Consider the following 24,054-nt stretch of genomic DNA (forward strand, 5'->3'; position numbering starts at 1 on the left):
TTTTATCAGAAATTGTGTTTTCCGACAACAGCTGTTCAACGCCTTCGTATCACTTATCACTCGAACGTCTATCAGCTGATTAGTCAGCCCCCTGTGGTTATTTCYTGCACACGTGCTTCTCTTTCTGCTGATAAGCGTGCTGTGCACAAGTATCTACAAGTGTGATGGATAAAGACAACGTTGTGTTGTGTTTCCGTTGTTTATTGTTTACATTGTGCCGGCAACATTTGAGCTTTTTAATGAATTCGTATATGTGAAAGAGTTTGTACATGAAAGCATGTATGTATACATAAAAATGGCTATTTACATATACTTATAATGTGACGTGACCCGTCGTGGCACGAGCTTCACATTATATTTCCAAAATACTAGGGTTATAATGAGAAATACATAAATTCATGGAGTTAAACTAAATAGTCTACCTATTTATTTAAAGAAAAAATATTTGAATGTAAACATCAGTCGACTGTCAAACAAAAGAACTAGAGCAGTAAATTCTGAGTGGTAAATAAACATTTGTTTGCCAGTTATCTGTCAAGAAATCGGGAAAACCAACACGTCAAGGCGAGCTCTCACAAATCGACTAAAACAAGTTTCATTTTGATGCGTTCAAAGCGCTTGTTTTGACGATACCTCAGTCATAGTGGAAAAAGTGCTCCGGCAATTGTTTCAAACGCATGTGAAGGTGTACATTGGGACAAAAAGGCAACCGGAAATTATAATTAAATTCTGGAAAGGGCTTACGGTTATCAAGCGTACGAAGACATACCTCGTTCGACCTCTTCAACTGGTGATTTTTTCTTGTTCCCCAAACAGGAATTGCCGCTCCGTGGAACTCGTTTTCAGTCTATCGAAGAGATAAAAAAAAATTCGCTGAAGGAGCTGACCGCCATGAGAAAGAGTGCTTATGAAAAGTGTTTCGAGGACTGGGAAAATCGTTGGCATAAGTGTATTACGTCTGGTGGGAATTACTTTGAAGGCGACAAAATAAGTTTTGATGAATAATTAAATATTTTTCATTTTGTTTATAATTTCCAGGTACTTTTTTGTCGCAATTTATTGAACTTAATGGATAATATTAAAAAAAAAAACATTCAAGCGATTTAAAATGCATATTATTTATTTTTCTTCTCTAATAAGTCCGGCTATACAAGTACATATGTATATAAGTGCTTAAATTTTATTATTTTTATTATTCTTTAAAGATGCTAATTGCTATAAAAGACTTCCATAAAAAATTCGATGACGCCGAAATTCAAATGAAAATCGTATATTTGCATGGTAAACCACAAGTACGTGTGAAACCACAATAAATTAGCTCACTTTATGCTCTGCCGCATAGGCCACAACAAAAACAAGCAACAACTATACTTTAGGTCATTTTCGTAAATAAATAGAAGTCATTAAAATTCCTCGAGAACAACAAAAAACCAAAAGTAAAAAASGAAAGAAGGAAGTAAGAATACAGAACAAACACAAAAAGAAATCACAACAGTATTGACCGCTAATTATTAGCTAAATGTATGTTTGTATTGAAAATGTTGCTATATAGATATATGTATGTATGTATGTGTATATGAACGCAATTTTTGGACTTCCAAAAAGCAGTGCCAAAGTCAAACAGCTACGCATACATAYAAAGATATGCGCATACTTATGAAAATGAGAGTGAGAGTGTTTACTTACATTAAGTGGAGTGGCCCGAAGAGCTTTCACTCTTGCGCGCAAATGCGTCCGTCGGCGACTGAGTGCACACTAAACTCCCTGCAAACGAACATAAGCCAACAATTCCCTAAGCTACGAGGCTTTTACTGCATTCTAGGTAAATACAGCCAGGAAGTCAGTGTGGCAAGAGCGCATAGTGCTAAGCGCCTTTTCGAACTTTTGAGTGAAATTCTAAACGATTTGCGCTCAATACGTGCACGCGTAACGCTTTTTCATAGCTTTTCCTGTGGCTTTAGCTGGCTGGTTTTCAAACGAATTGTGTTGCTCGATTGCGTGCTCTCATTTTCATTTCAGTTCGAGTCGGAAGCGGACGCGCGTCACCTATTGCACTCGCCGCTATTCACATAGTCACAGGCAAGCACACACACACAAACACCTTAAGAGGGTGCTCGCGCGCGAGTGAGTGGGTCAGTTCAATGTTCGGCGTATAGACGTAGCTTAACGATGATTTTTTTCTTTTAAACAACACAATTAAAAAATTTTTTCGCGCATCGTTTGCTTGCTTACTTTTGATGAGTGCGTCAGATTTTTCGGCCGCTGCCACTGTGATTCTGCGGTCGAAGAYTTGTTTATTTCAACGCAACGCTCCACAAAACGAAACGAACGTCGTGTCGGGCCAAACGTGTGGAGCAGCAACACAGCAGCATCATTTAATATACCTGGTAAATTTTTCACAATCCAATTAGAATGATGACATAAAAATTCGAGTGTAAATATGGATTTTAAAATTCCCACAAAAAGCAATGTAATTGCAATAAAAAAACATAAAAGATGTGAAATATGGTAACAAGAAGCATGTTGAGACAGTTCTGGCTCTGCAGGAAGTCAGCTAGGGATAATGTAAAAGCGTATAACTCGAATTTACGAGCCTGTGCTCTAAATATATTATTTTATAAGTGTATATGTGTATGTGTGGAGCAATCCCAAATCAAATTTCGTCCTAAATTGCATCTCCGAGCGTGTTAWGTGCTATAAATCAATCAGTAGCAATTAATTTCCAATAAAAAAATTATACCATGAAATTCCCGTTCATGATCAAAGGTGAAATCGGTTTGCATATGTGAGGGAGTGAGCGTATATACATATGTATATACATATGTATGTACGTGTGAAAAATCTTCGTGGCTCACTAAAATCGTATGCAGGTCGTCAAATCTTGGTGTTGTATATTGTTYGAAATGTATCTCTGTAAATATGTGTGTATTCATATACATATATGTATATGTATATTTGCATAATTGAGCAAGAAATATGTACATATGTATGTGTTGAAACTATAAGTCAATTTATGGTTAATCAAATTTAATTGAATTGGAAATAAATTTATTTTATGACTTTTTAATGCAAATATTTTATTTCCCTGACATATGTTGTTTTGGAATTAGCCACACTTACTACATAAATGCATAGTCAGTACCAGATATATAGAAGTAACGAGAAATATACATTTTATTGCAAATCTTCGATAATACAAGTAATAAGTAAATAAACWTCACGATCTTACCAAAGAGAACAATACATAAGTGAGAAGAAAAATGGTTAATTAAAGTTAAAGGGAAGCTAAAATATACTTCACAAATAAAAAAAAAAATTCAAATACTTAATTTTAATCGGCCAGTTTGTTTGGCAGCTATATGCTATAGTCATCCGATCTAAATAATTTCATTGGAGATTGCCTCATTTATTTCCACTATAATTGTTGCCAAATTTCTTGGAAATATCTCCCCAAATGAAAAAGTTTTTCATACAAAARGTGAGTGAGAGTTCAGTTTGTATGGCAGCTATATGCTATAGATATACGATTTGAAGAATTTGTTGGTTAATTGTAGCGTTCTCTTGAGAAAAAATTTCTTGTCAAATTTTTTGAAGATATCTCGTCAAAAGTAAAAGTTTTCCATACAAAAACTTGAATTTGGTTAGTCGGTCTGTATGAAAGCTATATGTTACAGTAATACAAGCTGAACAGTTTGTTCCTAAATTGTAACGCTGTCTTGAATGATCTGTACGAAATTTCGTGAAGATAATTTGCCAAATAAAAAAGCTTTCCCCACAAAGACCAAAACAGTGGTTCCGGCAAATGAGCAGCTTCTTGGAGAGAAAAGGACGAAAAGAAATTTCGATATCTCAAAAACCGACGGCCTGAGATGGTGTATATACAAACGGATAGACCGCATAAAAAAAAATATATATCTCAGTGGTAGTGAAACAAAACAAATTTTGATCCCTAAAAATATTGGTAGTCGAAAAAGTCTTTTCGTAGGTGTGTGTATCCGTTAAGAAAAGAGCACGTGCTTGACAGACAAGCGAAAGCTTCARAAAGAATTTCATTTGTAAATATATACATACTTATCCAAATATCACCATTTTGGTCGACCACTTTTTGTAACTTTTCCGCTAGMGACATTAKTCCATCAGTGTAAAACTTTTCTGGTTTATCGGCGAAAAATTGCGACAAGAAATTTTCACAGGCTCTTCTTAMAGTCTCTTTACGCCATTAAGGGAGTTCTGCGTTGCCCGAAACAAATGGTAGTCCGATAGTGCAAGGTGTAGTCAAAGATGTTTGTGGTCTAGCATTGTCCTGATGAAAAACGAAGCCCTTTTTGTTGATCAGTTTTGGCCATTTTTTTCGATTGCTTGCTTCGATTTCATCAGTTGTTGACAGTACAATGTAGAATCAATCGCTCGACCAAATGCTCCAGCAGCTCATAGTGGATGATTCCTTTAAAATCCCTCCAAACATTCAGCATAACCTTTCGAGGCGTCWATTCTGGCTTTGCGACCATGTTAAGCTTCCCCACGCTTGGACCATGATCATTATTGTCGTATTTGATCAATTTTTCGTCTCCTATTACCGTTCGCTTCAGAAATSGATCAATTTCATTTTGTTTCAGCAAAGTATCGCAGATGTTATTTCGGTCTTTTAAATCTTTCACAGACAGTTCCTGTGGTACCCAAACATCGAGCTTATTTTTGCCGACAGCCTTTTTTAAATGGTTCAAAACCGTTTGATGATGAATGTGCAGTTCCTTAGCGATGTCATGGCTRCTAATGTGACGGTCCTGGTCAATCTTTTCCATAGTTGCATCGAATTTTTCAACGATAGATCAACCAGAGCGMGGTGCATCTTTCACCATCGTAAACTTCACAAATTTCATTGGTGGCTTGAATGACATTTTTCCCTTTTTTATAGAAAATTTTCAAAATATAGCAAATTTCTTCATTATTTTCACTAATTTTTAAAGAGCTGTAACTTTTTTTCAACTTCCCCGAATTTAATATTGTTTAGGTTAAATGAAGCTTAAAATTTCACCTTTCCAACACTATATGGTATGACACAATGTGATTAATAGCACTGGATATATTCGACTGCCACGACATCTAATGACCGAATTCGAAAAGACCCAATATGTATGTATATATTTAATTGTTCCATAAAATAGCAATTTTTTCCTTCGGTTATTACATATTTTCATGTTGAGTGTCACTTATTCGGATGCTGCATGAAATTCGGTTAGTCGGCGCCACTCCGTTTACTCATCGTYGTTGTCATTAATATTGTCTTTATTCTTTTAAAATGGCATTACATTTTAACAATATATCTCTTGTATATGTATATGGGTGGCAACCGACAGCAGCAGTTGTTAGTGTATCTGCACCTGCTTGATAGGCTGCCTAGACTGTATGTCTCCTTTGCTCACATCGCCGACCAGCCTCTAAAATTATCCAGTTTGGCGTGTGCCAACATTCTTTTAGCCGCTCACCATTCTCCCTAAATATTTATTTGTATAGTCGAGCTCGAGCATCGCCGCATATGCCCCCCTTTTATGTTTGCTTCCTGCAAGTCTGCCAGGCATCCTTCAGAAATCTGCTTTCAAATGAAAGTAATGAAAGAGCGGTGAATCTTTCATTACTTTCATTTGAAATTCCAACATACACACTTACACTTTGACCTAAAAACAATCCTATATACCTGTGTATTTGTGAGTTCTAATATTTTACGAATATTTTATGTTTATGCTAGTTTGTGGCAAGTGGAAAAAAAAAGTAAACCCGTTAGAGCTTTTTTTTTWARKTTTTTTTATTAAAAACTAATTCGCTTTGTGTCGAATGAGGTCATATAAATGTGTATTCCATTTACCCTCTTGACCGACTTTATTAAAATAATATAATTAAGTGCATAATATAATTTAATGCATAACTAATGGTAGTTAATTATGTATRTTTGTTAGCCCATCTATCGTATCGYCTGTGCTCAGTAGGTACATCCTACATACAGTCTGTCATCGTAGCTTCTCTCATAATGGTAATGTGTTTGCTACAAATGACCTTGCTGACTTCTGCCTTTCTMAACACCAATTTGATTGACATACGCAAAATAAAATTGTCTCTCCTCCTACTTTTAGTTGCGAGAATTTTGCCGCGTCTCTGCGAAATCTTATGCATGTTTGAAGGTGTGTATATCCATTATGAAGAAAGCACGCGTCATTTACTTGGCAGACAAGTGAAAGTTTCAAAAATAATTTCATTTGTAAATATATACATACTTATCCCTCCTTCTCCGGAGCGGAGATCAACTCATGATATGCTGATACAAGAATCCATAGAAGTAATACCCGCTTGCTGGCATGACCTTGTCAACAGTTACTTGTTAACAGTTATATGGGAAGCAAATGGCGAGTGCCTTGACTGTTTATTTGATARCAGGAGATCTYGTTCACCCATTTRATACAAATAAAAATATCTTGAAATTTGAAAATATGAAAACTATTTAAGGAAAAGTATTGAATAATATATTGATTTCCGTCTTCAATCCTTTCGGAGTGATTTGATGGGTTATCGATTTTTTGAATAAAAATAAAGAAAAAATAAAATAAAATGTGGAATATTTTTTATGAAGTCTCTGCTTTGCCTTTTCCAAGTTTCCATCTCTTCTAAAAATCACATTTTTATCTGGTAATATAAAGCTTTTTAGTATAATTTCCTTATGTTTCACAGACTTTACTTGCACTTTCATACACATATATGTAGATTTTCTACTATTACAAGCACCAATTTAAGATACCTTTGCGATTTTTCTCTCTTTACATTTGAATTTCTAAAGCAAAGTTTACATACTTAGTACGCTGAGCCGATTGCAGCAACAGTTATTGCTATAACTCGAGGAATTCTGCTGCTTGTAAATAATATTGCTACTGGGAAAGACACACAAGCTCAAAACATACACGTGTTCATAAGTAAATAATAGTAGACAACTCTTCAACTACAATCAAAACTCAGCTACAGCATCAACTATATCTTCYACTACAACTTACGTCTAATTCCTCGCTTCTACGCCTACCATTGTTTCTGTCACATTTGCTGCGCCTTCGTTGGGCCCACATACCCATACACAGTCACACCAACAAGCTAGCGAACTCATATGTGATATTTTACGAGCAAAAGAATAAGAAGAAGCGACAGGATATTCGAGCATTGTAATTTCCATTTGCTTGMGAGGCATAGTGAGCTCTAAGCATTGTCATTAGCAGCTACCCCACCGGCACGCCCACTTTCAACACAATGGGTGACAATATAATTGGCTCGGCAAGCTTCCTGCATTTGGGCGATATCGTGTCGCTTTATGCGGAGGGCAGTGTTTGCGGCTTTCTCAGCACACTCGGGTAAGTTAATGAATAATTAATTTATATATCTTCCACTTTTATTAAACAAACATATTTATGTACTTGCTAATCACTAATACATTACTAACAGGTCAATTGAAAAGTCCCCAAAAATCTACCAAAGTAAAACAGATTTTTTTATTTTGGTAAAATTGGGTTTTCTATTCAACATAGCTCCCTTCGAGAATGACCTTCCAATTCTGACCGAATTCTGCCGTTACAACAACAACAACAACAACCTTCCAATTCTTCGATACCATTGCTACTACAGCGTGTATTCTTTTGAGATCTGAGAACAGGAAATAGTGGCTTCCTTTTSCTTTTAATTAGGCCGTTAAATATAATATCCGTTGTTAATAGTTCTTAATTTTTCAAGGTAGTCAATAAAAGTTAGTCTTTGCGTATCCCAAAATATAGATGCCATAACCTTGGCCCACCCAAACTGTTGCGTGTTTGCACTCTTTGAGCGAGCTCATCGWGTGCCGTCCACTCGGATGGCTATCGATTGGATTTCGGAGTGAAATGATGGAGCCATGCTTCATCTATTGTCACATATTGATGTGAAAATTCGGGTTTATTATGCTTGAACATCTCCAAACACTGCTCTGAATTAACTCGTCGTTGTTTTTTAGAAAAAAGTGAGCTCGCTCAACACCCACTTTACGCAGAGCTTTCTAATACCCAGATATTGGTGAATGATACAGGATTTGTCTGGAAAGTAATCGGATTTTCTTTCGCCGCGACTGTACTTAGGAGCGTGCGCGCATCGACTGTATTCAGTTGTCAGTTGTCTCCGAGCACTTAGAGAGTCAGGACAAAACCTTTTTGCGCRACRTATTTCTGTGAGTGATGCAAGCCGAAAAAGCAGTGTTCGTTAGAGCAGAGGTACGCGATTAAATTCTGKGTGAAACTCGGTAAATCTGCGACAGCGACATTTGATATAATCAAGCAGACTTACCTAGATGTTGCTTTAGCAAGAAATGGTGCGTTTCAGTGGCACAATGCCTTTTTGGAGAACGTCCATGAATTTGTTCCTCCTGGRCAAACCGTCAACACCAAGTTTTACGTGGAAGTTCTCAAGAGTTGGAAGTTGCACCATGACAACGCCGTTCATACCGCCTTCTTGTGAACAGGTACTTAAACAAGSCCGGCATCCCAACGCTTCCATATGTCGCCGCCCTACAGCCCATATGTGCCCCTCCGGACTTTTTTGTTTCCTTGCCGGAAAAACCCGATGCAAGCCAAGCATTTTGAGATGACAAAGGGGACTCAAGCTGACTGCACCTCGGCTCTCAAGGATATTTTGGAGAATGCCTTTCGTGACGCATTCAATGCTTGGAAATCAGGCCGGGAACTTTTCAAATAACCGGTTGCATATKTATTCACATATTTAAGCATTCATATTCATATTATAAGTCAGTTTATACCTACATATTTGCTTTGGTTGTGATTGTTAACAATACAAAGAAAGTTCAGTACACTGCTAATGATTCGCGTGTTGGCTCAAAAAGAAATATTCCTTTTTGCTTAGGCTCATGCTACCATTAAAGTGGCTTTTGTATTTGTATGTTTTTACCTCCCACCGCAGCTAATGTGCTTATGAATTTGTACTACCTTCTCTAATTCACTAATAATAGTTCTTGTACGCCCATCGTGTTATGTGATAAAGCGCTGCAAACGCTTTGTATTTGGCTATTAACTAATTTCATATTTACTTTACCATACCATGCCACCGCTACATTCCCCCAACCAACCAATCAACCAACCGACCGATCGCCCATCAAATGAAATCGCCTGTTTTGTGTTCCTGTGTGTGCGCTCCGCCTGCCCGTGATAATGTCTTCAACGCCCACTCACACAACAAACCCAATGACCTACACTGTATTACTGCTAATTACCCGCATTAGCCTGGTGGATGATCGCACGGTGGTTTGCCCGGAGGCGGGCGATTTGAATTATCCGCCTAAGAAGTTCAGAGGTGAGTGGTACTTTTAAGTCTTTGTTTTAGATTTGCGCTTATATCGCTCATCTGATGGGAGATGGGTTGTATGCCATCTCACACTTTGATAGGAGGGCAGTATGCCCCTCCCTCACTTTGTCAATTTTTCAATTTGTCCGCGTTGTAGTATGTTTTCACTTATTGTTTTATGGCATCTTTGCAGATTGTCTCATAAAGGTTTGTCCTATGAACCGTTACTCTGCACAAAAGCAGTTCTGGAAAGCCGCCAAGCAGTCAGCCAGCTCCAACACAGACACGAATCTCTTGAAGCGTTTACATGTGAGTAGCTATTTTTGTATTATTTTGGTATTATTAATTTTTATACCTACCTAAGTTTTTAACAGTGTTGGAGTGAAGTAAAAAAAACTTTGATTCAAAGTCCAATCATGCTTCGAGTCCATTATAAACTAAACTGTAATCCGTTCCGAGGTTTCCTTCACTTTTAAAGAAAAAACACAGAAATTTCAGATTCATGGGGAATGTTTATTATAATTGGAAAGAATATTCTTTGCCATTTATTTTTTGAAGATAGATGGTCCATCGTTCGAGCYTTTCGACCGGTAACTGGCGAGTGACACACGTGATGTTTTGCTCCAAGGCCTGAATCGAAGCGCGACTACCCGCATAGACCTTAGGCATATTTACATAAGTCCCCACAATTAAAAGTTTAACGGCGTGCTATCACACGATCTTCATGGCCAATGACCAGCCCAGAACRTGAACTTATCTGCTCACCCAAGTGTTATCTCAATAAATCCATTGATCAATGCAATGTGTGGGAAGTGGCGCCGAGCTTTAATTTCAGGCAYCAAATGTTACGGTTACGTCGTTCTATACTTCGTTCTCGTGTACACTCTCAACTACAACTGCTATATTTTCTTCACAATAATAAATGCTGGGTCTCAAGATGGGTGATGGTTTTGCGAATAGTACGCACAGTAAGCCGAATACAACAAATAACAATACTGAACAAAAATAACATGACAGCTTGACACGATACTCTTGATCTGTAAAAAAAGGCTATTGAAAAAAGTACCTCTTCGGGTGATCCATTGACAATTTAATTATATATTTGTATTAAATTGGGGTCCTCACGAAAGTGAGTATTCCATCTTCTGTTTATATAGAGGAAGATGCTCTCCTCTGCTGGTGCTAGTCTCTTGATTTGACTGCAATTGTTTTTTTCAATATTTTGATGACAAAATTCCGTCTCAAGGCTAGAGCGTGTTGGCCGTTTCGCCAGATATCAATATAAGCCTATGGGTTGTTCTAGTACTTGGCATTATCAATGCTTATCCATGCTGTAAACTACTTGTATGTTAGTTTATGTTTTACTAAAATTTCCAGTTCCCAGGGGTACTAGGTAGTCCAAACGGAGCTACATTTACAACTCCTTTAGTATCTTCATTCATATTTAACCACTTTATATATTCTCATAGCATGCAGCAGAGATTGAAAAGAAGCAAAATGATACCGAAAACAAGAAACTGCTGGGTACCGCTGTGCAATATGGCAGCGTCGTGCAGCTACTCCATCTCAAATCAAACAAATACCTAACCATGAACAAGCGATTGCCTTCATTGTTGGAGAAGAATGCAATGCGTGTCTATCTGGACGCCAATGGTAATGAGGGTTCTTGGTTCTATATAATGCCTTTCTATAAGCTACGTTCTGCGGGCGATAATGTTGTGGTTGGTGACAAAGTCATACTGAATCCCGTAAATGCTGAGCAACAAAATCTACATGTAGCCTCCAATTATGAACTACCGGACAATCCTGGCTGTAAGGAGGTAAACGTGCTCAACTCSTCCACTTCATGGAAGATCACGTTATTCATGGAGCACAAAGAGAATCAAGAACACATATTGAAAGGCGGCGATGTCGTACGTCTTTTTCATGCCGAACAAGAGAAATTCCTCACCATGGACGAATATAAAAAGCAGCAGCATGTTTTTTTACGCACGACGGGACGTACAAGCGCTACGGCGGCCACGAGCAGCAAGGCGCTTTGGGAGGTCGAGGTTGTGCAACACGACTCATGTCGCGGCGGTGCTGGACACTGGAACTCCTTRTACCGTTTCAAGCATTTGGCCACGGGCTATTACCTKGCCGCCGAGCTGGAATCGGTGGGCAGCACGACGTTGATTCATTCTTTGGATGGAAATGGACTAGACACGTCATTAAAAGAGTCAGGTATGTTTGCGARTAGCGCTAATAAAAGCTAAGTTTTTACTTTTTTTTTAATATTTATTTCCATTATCTTAATTTATTTCCACCTAACACAATTACACAGAGAAGAGCAAATGCGAACGTTACCGTCTAGTGCCAGTTCCATACTCCACTGAAATCGCATCGGTATTCGAATTGGAYCCCACAACGATGGCGCGCGCCGACAGTCTTGTGCCGCAGTCCAGTTATGTGCGTTTGCGGCATTTGTGCTCGAACACTTGGGTGCATGCCACCTCCATACCCATCGACATTGACGATGACAAGCCGGTGATGTCAAAGGTACGTGCATATGTAACCACACACACACACACACACACACACAAACATAACACTAGACAATTCAATTACAATTACAAAACCAAAGCACTCTGACGCAGACCTTGAAAACTCAATTAATTATGAAAACATTCGCAGGTTTGCTGTTCGCCCATCAAAGAGGATAAGGAAGCCTTCGCGCTCATACCAGTCTCACCCGTGGAGGTGCGCGATTTGGATTTTGCAAATGATGCGTGCAAGGTGTTGGATACCGTTACCAGCAAGTTGGTTAACGGCAGTATTTCCATAAACGAACGTCGCTCGTTGATAGCATTGCTGCAGGATATTGTCTTCTTCATTGCTGGCATGGAGAATGAACAGAACAAGGCGAAGGCGTTGGAATTGACAATTAAGAATCCAATACGCGATCGTCAAAAACTTTTACGCGAACAATATATCCTTAAGCAGTTATTTAAAATTTTGCAAGGTCCCTTCCAGGAGCATCCGAGCGGTGAAGCGCCCTTTCTACGTCTAGATGAGCTGAGCGATCCGAAAAATAGTCCTTATAAGAATATATTTCGCTTGTGCTACCGCATACTGCGTCTATCGCAACAGGACTACCGTAAGAATCAGGTGAGTTTCAAGAAGTTTGGTGGATTTCTGTGAAAAATCCGTTTTGTAATATTTACAAATCCTTCGCAGGAGTATATAGCCAAGCACTTTGGTCTTATGCAAAAACAAATCGGCTACGATATCCTAGCGGAGGACACGATCACCGCATTGTTGCACAACAATCGCAAATTGTTGGAGAAACACATAACAGCGGCAGAGATTGAGACCTTTGTAGGTCTTGTGCGCAAGAATATGCTTAACTGGGACTCACGCTTTCTCGACTATCTCTCCGATTTGTGTGTTTCGAATCGCAAGGCGATTGCTGTGACGCAAGAGCTCATTTGTAAGAGTGTGCTTAGCTCAAAGAACTCGGATATACTAATCGAGACTCAGATCAAGCATTTCAAAGCGCCTATGAGCGATGTGTATCGTAGCGCTGCCGAGGATTCCTATTCGCTGAGCACACTAACGGAGGTATTGGACGACGAGGAGAAGTCTGATTTGATCTCGAATTCAACCACAACGACAAGTTGGGATACGACAAGTTTAAATGATGCGCCCGAGATTGAGGAGAAGTATGAGATACACTTGAAATGGCGTGGCCAACCAGTAAGTGCTACCAAAAAAATTAAAAACCACTCAAATTCAGGCGAAGTAAGAGTAATTGTAAAATAAATTAATTGCTTAGAATTCACGTTCCATGGGCGATCTAGCCGATTGTGCTGCACAAGGCAAGGAGGAGGAAGCTGCCATATTGAATTACTATCGTCATCAATTGAATCTCTTTTCGAACATGTGTTTGAATCGCCAATACTTGGCGTTGAACATTTTATCGCCACATCTGGATATCGATTTGATACTCAAGTAAATTTACACAAACACACACACACCCAAATACACGAGCGTTAGATTTATAGCATGCTTATTATTGTTATTATTCTGGTTTTTGCACGTTCCAGATGCATGTCCGATGAGACAATGCCGTATGAGCTGCGCGCCTCATTCTGTCGCCTAATGCTGCATCTGCATGTCGACCGTGATCCGCAAGAGCCTGTGACGCCGGTTAAATATGCGCGCCTCTGGAGCGAAATACCATCAAAAATGTCGATACTCGAGTAAGCGCCAATAATTATGCAAACATTTTTTATATTTGCATTCATTTACTAATTGTTTTTGTTCTTTGTTTTTTTTTTTTTTGCAGCTACGATGGCAAAAACCAGCAACCCGATCAAAACAAGGAAGCTGTGCGCGCCAAATTTAACACSACAATCGCCTTCGTGGAGAATTATCTTTGCAACGTGGCCACCAAGGTGTGGTTATTCACCGACCAGGAGCAAAATAAACTGACTTTTGAGGTTAGCTTTTGCATTTCCAAATTCACGCTTTTCTCATTAATGCCTGTAATATTTGTGTTCCTTCAGGTGGTGAAATTGGCACGGGATTTAATCTACTTCGGCTTCTACAGTTTCAGCGATTTGCTGCGCCTGACCAAAACTCTGCTTTGCATTTTGGATTGTGTGTCGGAAACTGGCATGGACGGCGCAACACCCGGACGCTTTGTAAATACGGATATTGATTGTAAGTCGTTTAAATAATGTCAGGGAGAGAATATTTTTCGCATAASCTTATTTAGTTCCGCTTGATTTATGTTATCGAAAGCTCTTTTTACACAAATTACGGGTCTGTTATTATCGCCCGCTTAATATGTTTGCATTATATTTTTCCTGTTCTTGCAACAAATTGTAATTCATGCATAAAAATATTAAAAATTAAAATATTAGCGCCAACAGAAGAGGAAACGGGTGAGTTTGTCTCAAATAGCGCCTATTACTATAAGTAGTTTTGTTCCTCCGTTACTTTCAAATAATTTTTCTAAATTTTATTTGCCTGCACTAACGAAAAAACTACTAACCCACTGCCTTCCCTCACAGCGGAAGGTGGCGTTCTACGTTCCATCGGTGATATGAACACAGTTATGACTTCGCTGGCGCTCGGTTCTGTCGGTCAAGCGATCGCATCACCCGCCTCGCTGGCGCTGCAACATCGCAAATCTGTTTCGCAGATGCTGAAGGAGTATCCACTGGTCATGGATACCAAGTTGAAGATAATTGAGATTCTACAATTCATACTGGACGTACGTTTGGATTATAGAATCAGTTGCCTCCTATCGATATTCAAGCGCGAATTTGATGAGACCGAAATTAGCGCAGCTGCGGCAGCAGCAGCAGCAGCTGCGGCGGCTCAAAATGCTGGCACAGCAGAGGGTACGCCAAGCGATGGCAACGTTAGTAGTGGCGAGACAAGTAGCAAAAATGCGGCGCTGATGGAGGCTGCAGCTGCGGCTGCTGCTGCGCTAAGTACACGTCAGAAGAATATCGATTTGGAGTCAATTGGTGTGCAGGCGGAGGACATTTTCGACTGTGATAGCGGCGATGCGTCGAATTTAGACTTGGATGGTCAAGGTGGGCGCACTTTTCTGCGCGTGCTGCTTCATCTCATCATGCACGACTATCCGCCGTTGGTGTCAGGCGCGCTGCATCTGCTCTTCAGACACTTCAGTCAGCGGCAGGAGGTATTGCAGGCTTTCAGACAGGTAAGTAGCCAAAAATAACGGTTGATTTAAAAGTTTTGTTTTGTTATTTAAACATTAGTTTTATCAATACTCTTTTCGTTAATATTGACTAACCAAAATTTTTTCTTTTGTACCTAAACCACGACTTATAATTTTTAACCCATTTTATAACCACCCGTAACCTCATCCACAATCCGCTCTAACCGTGCTGTAGCCAAAATGGGATCATATCGTTRGTACTAACCATTTTTTGTTTCAATTTCTTGTACATATTTATTAACATTGTATAGAAACAAAAAACCGTAAACAAATTGCTAAAATTATACACTGCTCACAGGTGCAATTGCTTGTGTCCGATAGTGACGTAGAGTCTTATAARCGCATCAAATTGGACTTGGATATTCTGCGGCAGAGCGTTGAAAAGTCCGAGCTGTGGGTCTATAAGCCGAAAACCACGGATGAGTACAATACCAGTAAATATCAACACTACAAAGCTGGTAATAGACAGTATTAATTTCTTATCCTAACRCCACTTGCAGCTGCTGAGCGTTCGTCTGATCCGGCCATTGATATATCCAACTTGAGCAATGAATATCGTGCATCCTTGTCGAATGAACAGTTAAACGAGTATAAAAAGGTTAAAGAGATACTCATACGCATGAATAAGTTTTGCGTTACCTCGGGTATGTATTGCAGTCTAAAACCACTCGAACAAGCTTTCTTTAATGCCAAATTTTGCTGCACAAATTTTTTATAATAATACTCGTGTCGATTTGTTTTCGCCCACCCTTTGCACAATCTGGATCAATTGAGTTGTGATGCTGTTATTTGTCTCTATTCTTCTTTTTAAAATGTTAAATAACGCTTAATATTTTTATATTTTTAAAATATTACTTATACTATTCTTTACTCCATCTAAGGCCCCAACGTCAAGCCGCGCAAGCATGAACAGCGTCTTCTCCGCAACGTTGGTGTGCACACAGTTATTCTTGATCTGCTACAGAATCCTTATGATGAAAAGGATGATGTGCTAATGAAGGAGCTGATGTGTTTGGCGCACGAGTTTCTGCAGAACTTCTGCTTGGGCAACCAACAAAATCAAGTTTTGTTGCATAATCAGTTGGATTTATTCCTCAATCCAGGCGTAAGTAGCATCCACCTGACGCTTAAACTTAAACTTTGTTGTAATATAAATTGTAATAACTATTTGATACTTCCGTTTCCAGATCCTAGAGGCCAAGACCGTCTGCGCCATCTTTAAGGACAATCTGGCACTTTGCAACGAGGTCACCGACAAGGTCGTACAACATTTCGTACATTGCATTGAGATCCATGGCCGCCATGTTGTATACTTGCAATTCCTGCAAACAATCGTCAAAGCTGAGAACCAATTCATACGTAAATGTCAAGATATGGTTATGCAAGAGCTGATAAATGCCGGCGAAGATGTGCTCGTGTTCTACAACGACAAAAGTTCCTTTAATCAGTTCGTCGCCATGATGCAGAGTGAAAAGTCGCCAYTGAGCGACTCTAGTCCATTGCGCTATCATGTGGAACTTGTTAAGCTGCTCGCCTGTTGTACCATGGGCAAGAATGTCTACACGGAAATTAAATGCAACAATTTGCTCTCACTGGACGACATAGTAACGATTATTTGCAATCCTGCGTGCATACCGGAGGTGAAGGAGGCCTATGTTGATTTCCTCAATCATTGTTACATTGATACCGAGGTGGAGGTTAAAGAGATTTATTCCTCGAGTCACATGTGGAATTTGTTCGAGAAATCCTTTYTGGTCGATATCAATCAACTGATTGCCATCGGCGCCAATGCCGATAAGACGCTGCTCAATTATGTATTGAGCGGTGTGACGAATGTGTTGAATACCTTCTTCTCCAGTCCCTTCTCCGATCAGAGCACCATCGTGCAAACGCGTCAGATGATTTTCGTTCAGATACTGCAAGCCACCTATCGCTTAACACAGTGCAAGTGGCTGTCACTGGCCGATCGCTTTAATGTCGAGAACTGCGTTCGTACGTTGGCTGAGTCGGCGAAGACGCGTAATATTGCGATTCCGCTCGACTTGGAGCAACAGGTGGTGTCGATGTCTAGCAAAACAGCCTTGCTAACGCGTCAGACCACCAAATGGCTATTGGCCTCGAAGCAGCCAAAATATGAGACGCAGCTCTCGGCAAATTTAATGCGTTTGGACCGTTCTATCATAGAGGGCTTGCAAGATATTGTGTCGCTGTTGGAAGATCAACTGAAGCCGGTGGTGGAGGCGGAGTTGTCGTTGTTAGTCGACATTCTGTACAGATCGGAGTTACTCTTTCCGCCCGGCACCGAGGCGCGCAAAAGTTGCGAAAGCGGCGGTTTTATTAGAAAGCTTATCAAGCACACAGAGAAGTTGCTGGAGGAGAAGGAAGAAAAGCTATGTGTTAAGGTGTTGCGTACGCTGCGCGAAATGATGGCAATCGATGTGAATTACGGTGACAAAGGAGATGCGCTGCGCAACACACTGCTAATGAGGTACTTTGATCGGAAGGGGGGCGGCGGAAGTGGTGGAATTATAAGCGGTGTTGGCGGAGGTGGCRCTGGTGGWATAATTACTGGGAGCGGCATTGATAGCCGTGGAGCAGGACCGAAGACAATCGAAGGTTTGTTGGAGAAATTTATTTCTCATTCAAAATTTGTTCCGATTTTCTGAATACTTATTGAATTTCAACTATTCCAGCCAAGCCAGATGGCACTGACACTATCTTAATTGAGCAACAGAAGCGTATTCATCTAGTAACTCACGGTCCGGGCGCCAAGTATCTCCAGCGYGCTGGTAAAACTCTACATGAAGTTCAAAATCATTTGGATCGTGAGGGTGCCTCTGATTTGGTCATTGAACTCGTGATAAAGTCYGTACACTCGCCCTCAATTTTCGTGGAAGCTGTTGAACTGGGCATTGCGTTACTCGAGGGTGGCAATCCTATCATACAGAAGGGAATGTATCAAAAATTTCTCAGTGGCGACTTCAATCAAGCTTTCTATAAAGTTTTCTTCGAGAAAATGAAGGACGCCCAACAAGAAATAAAGTCAACGGTAACGGTTAATACTTCAGATATTGCGGCGAAGGCTCACGAAAACAAGCAAGATGTCAATCTGGAACTGGACAAAATAGCGCGTAAACATGGCGTGAAAAGTAATGGTGTTGTCATCACCGATGAGCTAAAGAAGGAATTGCACAATGCGGGTCTGGCAACAGCGCGCGCCTACGGCAACGCACGTAGTATTCATCCAGGTGATGAAAACTCTGCCATTAGTATTAACAGCCCATTGGAAGACATACTCGCCGAGAAGTTAGAAAAGCACAAAGACAGCAAGGACGATCGCAATAAGATTTCGAATAAAGTTTTGGTGATGCAACCGATTCTACGCTTCCTGCAATTACTCTGCGAGAACCATAATCCTGATCTGCAAAATTTATTGCGCAATCAAAACAACAAAACCAATTATAACCTCGTCTCTGAAACCCTAATGTTCCTGGATTGCATTTGCGGCTCAACGACCGGTGGATTGGGCTTACTGGGACTATATATCAACGAAAACAATGTCGCACTGATCAACCAAACTTTGGAAACACTTACCGAATATTGTCAGGGGCCCTGTCATGAAAATCAAAATTGCATAGCCACGCACGAGTCCAACGGTCTTGACATTATAACAGCACTAATACTTAACAATATCAATCCGCTCGGTGAAAATCGTATGGATCTCGTCTTGGAGCTGAAGAATAATGCCTCCAAACTGTTGTTGGCYATTATGGAAAGTCGCGGCGACAGTGAAAATGCCGAACGTATATTGTATAATATGAATCCCAAGCAATTAGTAGAGGTAGCTTGTAAGGCATATCATCAGGAAGAGATGATCGACGAGAGTGATGAACATGATGGCGGGGATGGTGAAGCAGATGATGAGGTTTCGGTGAGTCCACGTGAAGTGGGTCATAACATTTACATACTGTGCCATCAGTTGGCGCAGCACAATAAGGAGCTGGCGGCACTACTAAAGGCATGTGAAGATCCACAAGCAACCAGCTTTGATGCGAAAATGAGTCAGGCCTTAATGTATTATGCAACGCATACAGCACAAATTGAGGTAAATGATAAATAGGCTGTTGTTATTGTTTTTATTAATTTTTTMTACTTGCTTTGAAGATCGTACGTAACGACCGCACTCTGGAACAAATCGTTTTTCCGATCCCCGAAATATGCGAATATTTGACGACTGACACGAAAATCAAAATTTTGAACACAGCTGAACGCGATGATCAGGGCTCAAAAGTGGCGGATTTCTTTGACAAGGCCGAGGAGATGTTCAATGAAATGAAGTGGCAAAAGAAGTTGAGAGGTGAGTTCACGCTGCGTTTGTCTAGCAGTGCACAAGCGAATACTTACCGAATAATTTATTAATAATACATTTTTCTTCTTTTTTTTTTTGCCAAAGGACAACCCTTCCTGTTCTGGGTCAGCAGCTATATGTCATTATGGAGCAATATACTTTTCAATTGTGTCGTTGTTATCAATCTGATTGTAGCATTTTTCTATCCATTCGACAACACTGTACCCGGTAGGTATATAACGCGTTATTTCTAAAACTCCAATGCCGTTTATTTTCAAAATTTTCCACTTTCTCTCCACCACAGAGCTCAGTTCACATATTTCCTTACTTTTCTGGGCCATTCTGTTGTTCTCGTTGGCTATTGTTGTGACGTTACCACGTGAATCAGGCATTCGTACTTTAATCGGCTCCGTGATATTACGTTCCATCTTTCTTATTGGTCCAGAATCGACGCTCTGCCTGTTGGGAGTTGTGACGGTAAGCTCAAGTTTGCTCAGGAAATTCATTTTCAAAAAACATTTGCTGCTTGTTCTTACAGGTAACGTTGAAGAGCGTGCATATCGTGAGCATTATGGGCAACAATGGCACGCTGGAGAAGAATTTCTTCAAGATAATCACCGATATGCAACTACTATATCATTGCATATACATAATCTTCTGTTTTTGTGGACTGATCTTTCATCCCTTCTTCTACTCGCTGCTGGTGTGTATAAGCACAAAAAAATAAAATCAAAATTAATAAAATATTTGTTTAATATATTACATACACAACATTTTTTCTTCAGCTATTCGATGTTGTCTATCGTGAAGAGACTTTGGTGAATGTCATACGCTCCGTCACACGCAACGGACGCTCTATCGTTTTAACAGCAGTCTTAGCGCTGATTTTGGTTTATCTATTTTCCATCATTGGTTACATGTTCTTTAAAGACGACTTTCTAGTCGAGGTGGATGTGGATGAAGGGCAGACGAGCGCAACGACGCCATCGGTGCCAGATATTACCGTATCGATGGCGGCGAATGGCGCTGGCAACACTTGTGGCGCGCCAGATGCTTTTAATAAAGGAATCTTTTGTGCCGGAGGCGGCAATAGTGGCGCCGATGCTAGTGCTACTGCCACTGCTGCCAATGGCGGCTGTGGTAGCGATGCAAAGGAACGCTCTTGTGACTCCTTAGTTATGTGTATTGTTACCACACTGAATCAGGGTTTGCGTAACGGTGGCGGTATTGGCGATATACTACGTGCGCCGTCCAGTAAGGTGAGTGACTTATACAAAATTACATAAAGCAGAGCTAATATCCATTTGAATTTTATTTTTGTGCAGGAAAGTCTATTCGCGGCACGTGTCATTTACGACTTGCTCTTCTTCTTCATCGTCATTATTATTGTTTTGAATTTAATTTTTGGCGTCATCATCGACACTTTTGCCGATCTGAGAAGTGAGAAGCAGCAAAAGGAACTCATCCTAAAGAACACCTGCTTTGTGTGCGGCCTTAATCGCTCGGCATTCGACAATAAAACCGTCAGTTTTGAGGAGCACATCAAAAGCGAACACAATATGTGGCATTATTTGTACTTTATAGTGTTGGTGAAGGTGAAGGATCCCACAGAGTTTACAGGACCCGAGAGTTACGTATACGCAATGGTGAAAGCAGGCATTTTGGATTGGTTTCCACGTCTGCGCGCCATGTCGCTGGCTGCCGTCGATGCGGACAGTGAGCAAATCGAGTTGCGCAGCTTGCAGGCTCAGCTGCCGGAGATGCAATTGCTCATAACAAGCTTGTCGCAGCAGTTGCATGAACTGAAGGATCACATGACGGAGCAGCGTAAACAAAAGCAACGCTTAGGATTGCTCAATACAGCGCCGAGCAATCTATTGGCGTGTTATCAGTTGCGCGATGCGAACAGTTTGTCTTGATCTGTGTCAGCAACAGTTAGCGGTGTATGAGTGGTGTAACAGTTTAAGCAATAACAAACAAAGTGGAAATGTTAATGTATGCATTTGTTAAGGTTTCGCTTTTTGAATTTTATTTTAATTTTTTTTTATTGGTTTTTCACAAAATCTCTCGAGGTTCGGCTCTAGTGTTAGTCATTAAGTGCAAGCGCAGCAATCAGCGTAGCTGTATAGAAAGCGTAAGACATCAAAAACAAGTTTCGAAAATAGTATTAACTCGAAWGCAAACAAATGTTTGTAAAATATATGAATAATTTTATGTATGTATTATTCATAGTTGTGTGTATGTGTSTGTAATTGTAGTGTAAAATGTTTGGCTTTCTTATGCATTTTCGCCAAAAAACCCAAAATGTGCATACATTAACTCCTCGAATCGCATGCATGTGTGTATGTACATATATATGTAGTATATACTACATGCAAACTAATACGAATCTTAGATCCGCTCTACATATAAGCATAATGTTTACATATTTTCTGTCAGCTGTGCATTATTTAGTTTAGTTTAAAATTGCAATCTATTATTATCGTCAATTGCCTACTTATTCTCCTTGGTCTCGATCGTTWTTGCGAATTATTTATACATTTACTGACACTTTTTTTTATTTTATACCTAAACACTTGTAATATACATATGTACATATATTTTATGGGCGCACGCTGACTTGTTGCACACCCACACAATTTCTTGTTCAATAATCAAAACGCTACATACAGACATACATATTAAACATACATACATTAAACTTGATGGGTTATAAACTATCGTCAAACAAAAAAAAAACCAAAAAGAAAAAAACAATATTTTAGGGATACCATCGTATCTCATCTCTGCAATAACAAACTATGTATATGTGTATATATTTTGTGGTAAAAACTCTCTACTAAAATGTGATCTTTTCGACTTTTTACTTAAATTCATAAACTATTACACAACGTGTCCTTCCCAACCTCTACTGAAGTGTATTCAAACTAACTGCTGTGGTCTCTATTGTACTTTTTTTATTTACATACAATACATTTCTATTTACAAACAATATGATACATACATATACATACCGGTATATTAGTAGTTTTGACAAATTTTCGAAGTACTTTAATTAAAATTAATTATAAACTAAAATTGTAGTTTAGTGTAAACTTATAGAGACTAATGTTTTTAGCTCAATTAATATTAATAGTTTTCATTATTATACTTAAATATATTGAAAATGTAATAAACACACTTACATACATATATATGTATATACATATATATTGAATTAAAATGAATATGCAGTTACGGAATTCTATTGAAAACTTGAATAAAATTGTAGTCTATCATATGAAAATCAAAGGAGTCTTTTACTAAAATAGTAAAAATAGTATACATTGTGACAAAAATGTACCCGGAAGTTATAATTAAAACGCAAAAATATGTAATTATTCACCAAGAGTTATTTTGTCACCATCAAAGTAATCTCCACCAGATGTAATGCACTTCTGCTAACGAGTTTTTCAGTCCTCGAAATACTTTTCATAAGCACTTTTTAGGATGGCCTTCAGCTCCTCCAACGAATTTTGTTTCATCACTTCGATCAACTGAAAACGGGTTCCACGTAGCGGCATTTTCAGTGTAGGAAACAAGAAAAAACCACACGGAACCAACTCTGGTGAATACGGTGGTTGATCGATGGTATTCATTGCGTTTTAGGCTTTAAATTCGTTCACAATCGTTGCTAGATGCAATAGTGTAATATCCATGAATTGGTCTTCCACAATTCAGACCGTTTTTGCCAGATGTTCTTACGCAAACACCTCAATACGGYCAATAGAATTCTTAATTGACCGTCTGTTCCTCCGGAATAAATTYATGTTGCACCAAGCCACGAATATGGAAAAATGAATGACAATCACCTTGATTWTGGAGCGAGGTCGAAGATCATTCAGAATGAGCCATGTCTTTGTACAACTAGTATTCTTAAGTTTTTGAGAAAATTTTAGACAAATTGRGKCATATCGACKTRAGCAGCTGCTGTAAACAAATTGATTGACAGATCGCACTCATATTTGGCATTGTAATTAAGTGTAGTTCCACTAACTTAGCAAAATATGATTTCTGGGTGTTTTTTATATTAAATTACAWTTTCCGGGTAYTTTTTTATCACAATTTCTAAAATATAGATTYTTCAGACAGTTGTATACAAAGCTTCAATGGGATGTACATACCTCGAATGAACTTTGACCAACTCCTTGCATATTGTTTTACCCTTGTTGGCTTTTGCCGCTGTGAACTGCTCCATTCATAGAAGAGGTACGGCAGTAAATAGACCCATTGTGATCGCTGGTGGTAGCAGGAATCTCTACCCTTAGCGTTGCGTACCGAAAGTTAGGTACTCCATTAGCAATGGCAGGGGTAGTTATATGTACATACATCCCCTTCCCCAGTGTCGTATGCCAAAGCAAAATTACCAAGAAGATAACGATGGATATATAGCTCTGCCTTACCTAGATGTAGCTAGCAGGATTCCCGCCGATCRTATAGCTGCCATTTTTCGATCCGATGGTTGTTTATATCAAACAATGTGGCTTGAAAGAAATCATTTTGCGTCGGATGCAAACCGAAGGAAATGYACCTTTATAGGGTATTATTGCTTAGATGCAGCCGGCGTTAACGTTTT

At 39.4% G+C, this 24,054-nt stretch overlaps 1 protein-coding gene across 2 annotated transcripts in view; it reads left to right on the forward strand.

The window, feature by feature from the left end:
• Positions 1-22,179, forward strand: part of LOC108977741 (inositol 1,4,5-trisphosphate receptor) — a 31,693-nt gene extending 9,514 nt beyond the window's left edge. The window contains exons 2-25 of one of the 2 annotated variants that reach the window (XM_018947605.1): positions 6,827-7,385; positions 9,293-9,363; positions 9,548-9,663; positions 10,824-11,577; positions 11,678-11,892; positions 12,028-12,501; positions 12,571-13,089; positions 13,169-13,344; positions 13,440-13,595; positions 13,682-13,835; positions 13,902-14,058; positions 14,262-14,282; positions 14,412-15,073; positions 15,390-15,525; positions 15,592-15,735; positions 15,973-16,196; positions 16,279-17,707; positions 17,785-19,196; positions 19,256-19,448; positions 19,545-19,667; positions 19,744-19,916; positions 19,978-20,142; positions 20,225-20,698; positions 20,765-22,179. In XM_018947605.1, coding sequence (XP_018803150.1) covers positions 7,285-7,385; positions 9,293-9,363; positions 9,548-9,663; positions 10,824-11,577; positions 11,678-11,892; positions 12,028-12,501; positions 12,571-13,089; positions 13,169-13,344; positions 13,440-13,595; positions 13,682-13,835; positions 13,902-14,058; positions 14,262-14,282; positions 14,412-15,073; positions 15,390-15,525; positions 15,592-15,735; positions 15,973-16,196; positions 16,279-17,707; positions 17,785-19,196; positions 19,256-19,448; positions 19,545-19,667; positions 19,744-19,916; positions 19,978-20,142; positions 20,225-20,698; positions 20,765-21,358 — 8,643 coding nt within the window. In that variant the 5' untranslated portion in view covers positions 6,827-7,284 and the 3' untranslated portion in view covers positions 21,359-22,179. The remainder of the gene's footprint in view (positions 1-6,826; positions 7,386-9,292; positions 9,364-9,547; positions 9,664-10,823; positions 11,578-11,677; positions 11,893-12,027; positions 12,502-12,570; positions 13,090-13,168; positions 13,345-13,439; positions 13,596-13,681; positions 13,836-13,901; positions 14,059-14,261; positions 14,283-14,411; positions 15,074-15,389; positions 15,526-15,591; positions 15,736-15,972; positions 16,197-16,278; positions 17,708-17,784; positions 19,197-19,255; positions 19,449-19,544; positions 19,668-19,743; positions 19,917-19,977; positions 20,143-20,224; positions 20,699-20,764) is intronic. The other variant, XM_018947611.1, reaches the window with a different exon arrangement.
• The last annotated feature ends 1,875 nt before the right edge of the window (positions 22,180-24,054 follow it).

Source organism: Bactrocera latifrons, unplaced genomic scaffold (genome assembly GCF_001853355.1).
Source record: "Bactrocera latifrons isolate USDA-ARS-PBARC rearing strain unplaced genomic scaffold, ASM185335v1 scaffold_117, whole genome shotgun sequence".
NCBI lineage: Eukaryota > Metazoa > Arthropoda > Insecta > Diptera > Tephritidae > Bactrocera > Bactrocera latifrons.